The 6,000-nt window shown below is 44.1% G+C and overlaps 1 protein-coding gene across 4 annotated transcripts in view; it reads left to right on the top strand.

Annotated features, from left to right (window-relative positions):
* TMEM71 (transmembrane protein 71) overlaps window positions 1-3,667 on the top strand; it is a 37,450-nt gene extending 33,783 nt beyond the window's left edge. For all 4 annotated transcript variants that reach the window (XM_045453647.1, XM_045453646.1, XM_045453645.1 and 1 more), the window contains 2 exons: window positions 2,516-2,577; window positions 2,684-3,667. In XM_045453647.1, the coding sequence (XP_045309603.1) occupies window positions 2,516-2,577; window positions 2,684-2,748 (127 nt within the window). In that variant the 3' untranslated portion in view covers window positions 2,749-3,667. The remainder of the gene's footprint in view (window positions 1-2,515; window positions 2,578-2,683) is intronic.
* Window positions 3,668-6,000: the final 2,333 nt, after the last annotated feature.

Raw genomic sequence — 6,000 nt, forward strand, 5'->3', positions numbered from 1 at the left:
CAATGATCAATCTCTTGCCACAAGAATGTGAACTACCTGAGAGCATCTCCTTCACTTCTGTATCCCCAGTGCCAGGGGCTCATCGATATTGTTCAATCAGTGAAACAGGGATAAGTGGTCCAGACTTGGGGTCTTTGTGGTGCTTGTGCTCCGGTCAGCAAATGCTGCTTGCTGTCACACCCCGCCTCTTGAGGGTCAGATACCTCACATCACTTGGGAGAGTTGTGTTTTTAAATACCAGTTTTAAATATCACCAACCCTTGTGATACGAATTTAGATCTAGTGAGAATCTGTATTCTAAAATAAGCGTCCCAAATAATGATGAGGTTTAAGAAGTATTAAGGCTTTTTAGATCACAATGGGACCAAAAGAACGAAACGTGGGGGAGGTCGTGTGCTAAAAATAAATTTGCAAAAGTCTGCATTGTATATCCCAGGTCAGAGGACCATTTGTGCACCAGCATCATAAAGGCCCGGTGAAATAACATCATGAAGAAACATGATTGGCTTTATTGAAGTTAGTGTTTCCCAACCATCGTGGATCATGGGACCTTTTATGTGATTTCACAGAACTGTCAGTGAAATGTTCCTCTTCGGTTAATTCCTGTAGATACTCCCCATCCCCCCGCCCTGCCCCCACCTCTTAAGAAGGAAACTGGACAACCTGTCCCTTGAGCCTGAGCGGCATTTAGAAACTTGCTTCCAAGAAACAGAACCTGGAAAGAGGGGGAAAGGAAACTTCAGAAGCCGGGCAAATGTGACCTCAGGTGGTCAAGGTTGACATCAACAGGGCTAAGTTACGTGGATAGCATGTACCCTTGATGCGAGGTGATGAGAGTGGCACTTCACCCCTGTGGCCTTCTGGACCCCAGTCTAACCAGAGGAAAACTCAGATCGAGGGACCTTCTACACGTTATCTGGACAGGACTCCTCAAACCTGTCAAGGTCATCAAAACCAAGGAGAGTCTGAGAAATTGTCATAGCCCAGAGGAACCCAAGGAGCCATGACTAAAATGTCTGAGGCATCCCGGATGCCGTCATGGAACATGGGTAAATTAGGGAAAACCGTAAGTTACAAATGGCACATGGTGTTAATAGCGAGGCAGCAATGTTGGCTCGTTACTTCCAACAATGTGCCATAGAAGCGTAAGATGCTGGTAATCGGGAAAGTTGCTGAAAGGTGTATGAGAACCCTCTGTACTATGTCTGTAACTTCCCTGTGTATCTAAGGTTGTTTGAAAAATAAAAAGATTATCGAAGTGAGAGATTGGTTAAGAGAAAAATTATCGACACGGGTAATAGCATGAATGGGTCTCAGACATGAGTCTGTATCATTTCAGATACCTACAAAATTCAAGGAAAGGCGAAATGAATCCATTATTATAGATAAAAGAAGAGTGGTTAATTCTGGGGGAAAGAATAGGAAGGATGGCAAAGGAAGCGTTAGAGACTGCTGGAAATAATTCTATACCTTGACTCGGGTGGTGAATGCAGGAGTTCAGGTTAAAAAAAACAACCACCGAGATGTGCACATTAAAGGCTTTACTGTACATTTTTCAAATCTCAATTTAAACAATTTTTTTAAATGCATACAAGGGGATGTCAAAAAGGGTATTCATCAAAATTTAATAGTGGCTGCTTTAGGCCAATGGAGTTTTTTGATGATATTTTCCTTTCCCTTTGTATGTATTTATGATTTTTTCCAGTGATTCATGCTTTGAAACTAAAAACAACAAAGAAATTATTCTGGTTTTTTTTTTTTTTAAATCCACTCTCTGAAGCAATACCCATCAGATTGGTAAAAACCTGACATTTTAACACACTTTGGGGTAAAGTGGTAAAGCGGTTGGCAGATGGATTTTCTCCTTTGTTTTATCTAGACGTTTTGTACTTTTGTGGTCACATTTCAGACTACGACTCGCTTTGAGTTAAATCGTTAAATTTTGTGTTCGGCTGTGATGTATATGTGGAGGCTCATTCTTTTGCATGTGGATATACAATTGTTTCAACACTATTGTTGGACAGACTATCCTTTATCCATGAAACTCCCTTTGCTCCTCTGTTAAGACTCACTTAACTGTGGGGCGCCTGGGTGGCGCAGTCGGTTAAGCGTCCGACTTCAGCCAGGTCACGATCTCGCGGTCCGTGAGTTCGAGCCCCGCATCAGGCTCTGGGCTGACGCTCAGAGCCTGGAGCCTGTTTCCGATTCTGTGTCTCCCTCTCTCTCTGCCCCTCCCCCGTTCATGCTCTGTCTCTCTCTCTGTCCCAAAAATAAATAAAACGTTGAAAAAAAAAATTTTAAAGACTCACTTAACTGTATCTGTATGGGTTCATTTCTGGTCTCTCCATTCTTTTATTGACCTATATGTCTATTGTCTGGCCAACACCACACTATGTTTTATTACTGAAGTTTTATAGCAAATCTTGAAATCACGAGACGTTTAGTCCAAAAGAACAGCCCACGCGTTGGAAATGCGTAACTAGTTTACAAAACCTGAAAAATTCTGTTGTTTCAGGTGCTTTCTGGGAGGCATATTTGCCAGTGTCCTCACGTGCCCATTGATGATAACTACTGCCTGTAAGTAACAATCTCTCAAATTATTCCTCTGATCCCTGCCCTGTATTTCAGTCCAATTTTGGTCATTTTGAAGCGATTCTTAGATATTCTCTCTTTCTTATCCAAGATACCTTCACGTCGTTGTTTCTCAGCCTTGCCGACTATTTCGAAGCCACCACCTGTGCTCAGTAAGTGTTGACTGTGTTACCATCATCCTGACGAAGATGACTGTAGCCGGCTACCTGAGAGTGCTTTTGGCTGACTAATGGATGGCAATGACCACGCACAGGAAGCGTCCCTGTCATCTGTCTCGAAGAATACTTTCTGTTAATGCTAAAATCTAATAGCGTTCTCATCCAGTCTCTTACATTTTTACCAGTTCTTCAAAATTGAGAAAATTAAGCTTCGAGGCAGTAGGACTTAATAAATAACGTGAACCTAAAATGCGTAGGTCCCCTGTTAAAGTGTTTTTATAGGTTCATAGCACTGCACTTTATAAATGCCTCCTATTAAGAGGCCTTTATCTTGCAGTTCCCCAAATAGCTGGCAAACTGCCCATGAAATGGTCTCGCTTGCAAAGTGTGATGTCTCTGCCACCTCTCACTCACTTCACGATCCCCCTGCGTGCTGACTGCCCTGGCTCATCATATTTCAAAGTGTTGTTGGGGTCTGGGTGAGATGCTCACAGAATTTCAAACGGTCTGCAAAACCCCATCCCGTTGCAAGATGGATTGTGTTAATGACCCCCTCTTCTATATGGCTGCCAGAGGCCAGCTCCCATAGCTTAGAGACGGAGCTCTATAATTCAAATTAGCTCACCGGCCTTTGCTCTAGACGCTGTGCCGCCCTATTTACGAAATCACTGTGTTAATTCTGAAATCACAATGGGACTTGGTGAAGATTTATTTTGTTTAGGACTGCAGCCAGTATTGATTTCCTGACAGTCTGAGCGATGTTTCCCTTCCTTTCCTGGCATTCCAGGCTTCTGGGGACAGGCTTGGATATAGCTAAGATGTGGTCCACCTCGTGGTTAGAAAATTGGGTCCCGAGGTCACCCAAGAACTTCTTATTCTTTAGCCCTTGTCTATTAATAACATTTATTTAAAACTCCTCTAAGACCCTCACTTCCTACCCTCTGGATGCGGGTTATTCTCTGTGTCTGCAGAACTTAGAAGTGTACCTCAGCCAGCGCTGAGGACAGATTGGCACTCATGTTCAGCTTTCTGGGCTGTGATGTCGCGCTGTTCAGGACCGGACCAACCAACGAGGTCTACACAAAAGACTTCCAGCCACAGAGCAACTTCATAACTCAACGCCCAACTATCACTGCTTGGCAGATGGTGTGCATTGTTTAAATCCCTTCCTTCTGGGTTTTAAGATGAGTTTGTGCAATTAATTGAAAAGACCAGCCTCACCTTGTTAAGGACTGTAATGAGAGCAGAGTTTCTCAAAGCATGGCATGGGGACATCTGTTCTAGAACCAACTGGGGAGCGTCTATCCTGATTCCAGCTCTTCTGAGTCCCAATTCCTGAGGGATCTTCAGTTTTAACAACCTGTCAGGGTAATTCCTTGCACATCAACTGTGAGAACCCTGGAAAGATGGTTTGTAACTTCTTTACCCCTTGATTTCTAAAGTGGCATCACTTAACCTTCCTAAATCTCTGCTGAGAACTTATGATACATTCTGCGCTGCGCTGAATGTCCAGTTCTGCTCAGCAGACATCGATGGAGTCTCTCCCAAGGGTCACACACTTCCCCGAGGTGCCAAGGTTGTTGTGCCGAGGCCTCGGGATTTCTGACTCTAAAGAGACATGTAAAGGGCAAGGTAAAGTCGCATTTGATAGGGTTAAGTGCAAGTACAGAGTTAGCACAGAGGCTAGGGGAACACCGGGACAGAAGTTCTGCCAGACTAGGAGGATGGGGGAAGCAGGCAGGGAAGGCCTCCTGGAATGCCAATCTCTGACCTGCAGGGGATAGCGTCATCTGTCGCTTTCAGGGCACCTCCCACTGTCCTGAGCTCCTCATTTTGTTATCTCCTAAAAGAAATTAGACCAGGATCAGGATGATATTTCTCTCCTACACACTCTCATCCACAGCTTCAATAAGATCCCTCCTCCTTTGATTATTTGTGTACATATTTTAACTTGTTCTTCTCTTGTTCCCTCTCCATTTTTTTTTTTTTTCTTATTTGCTGCCCCCTCCCCAGCCTCATGGACACACACTGTTGCATTTAAGACCTGTGAAAACAAGGACTGTTGACTTCATTTTTGTATCCATCTGAATGTCTTGAGAATAGCAGATACACCAGGGGCGCCTGGGTGGCTCGGTCGGTTAAGCGTCCGACTTTGGGCTCAGGTCACGATCTCGCGGTTCGTGAGTTCGAGCCCCGTGTCGGGCTCTGTGCTGACAGCTCGGAGCCTGGAGCCTGCTTCGGATTCTGTGTCTCCCTCTGTCTCTTCCCCTCCCCCATGCATGCTCTCTCTCAAAAATAAACAAACGTAAAAAAAGAGAAGAATAGATACACCGTAAGTATTCATTAAATTGGATGGATTTGCTATACCATTTCTTAAAGTACTTCCTTTATAGCCAAAAGCTCCGTGTCTGTATATTAAAGATTTTGCAACCCTTTCCCTCACACATAAACATATCCAGAAGCTAATAAGCCAAAGACATGGTTATTAATATCAAGAGTCAAGGATGACTCATGAGGCTCCTCCAACAATCAAGGATGAAAATCTAAGGGGTTGGAGGACAAGTACTTAATTCAGCTCAACACTCATGAGCGGAACAGCCGTCTCCTGCCTATCTTGCAGGGTGCATGGTAGATTAGATTAGGGTCCTATCCTTTCACACTTCATAGTTCTCAAACAAACCTTTTCCACCCCGTAATGCAATTTTCATTCAGCCACCTTCTTTGTTAAATTTAAAGCCTGTGAGTTTGGGGACTGTCTGTATCGTTCACCAGTGGCCCAAGCGTCCCTTCCAAATGAAGGCCATCACAGTTGTCCCATGTTGCCAGTCGTGCGTTAGCATCAGCAGGGCGCATTCTGCACATTTATGACCTCAGAGGAGCAAGATGGGTAACCTCTGTTCTCTCTGCTCTTACCTGTTGGAATGTGTGCTTACGTAACTGGCGAATGAATGAATAGACTATGGGGAAAACCCACTTGTTACCCTGTAAGGATTTCTGTTCTAGAGGAAGTGGTGCAGGTGGGGAAAGAAAACAATATAAAATGGTAGTTAAGTAAGCACCGAGCTGGGATAAAAATGAAAGCTCCTCCAAGTTGAGGCTCTACTCTTCCTAATTATGATTACTCAAGCTAGTGTGTGTGTGTGTGCGTGTGCACAGTGATTTCAGCAGTTACCGCATTTCCTGTCTATCTGGATGAATCATGTGTTTCTTTTCTCTTTTCTCTGCTCCAGGTTTGCCAAAATTTGCCAAC

This window comes from Leopardus geoffroyi, chromosome C3, assembly GCF_018350155.1.
Source record: "Leopardus geoffroyi isolate Oge1 chromosome C3, O.geoffroyi_Oge1_pat1.0, whole genome shotgun sequence".
Lineage (NCBI taxonomy): Eukaryota > Metazoa > Chordata > Mammalia > Carnivora > Felidae > Leopardus > Leopardus geoffroyi.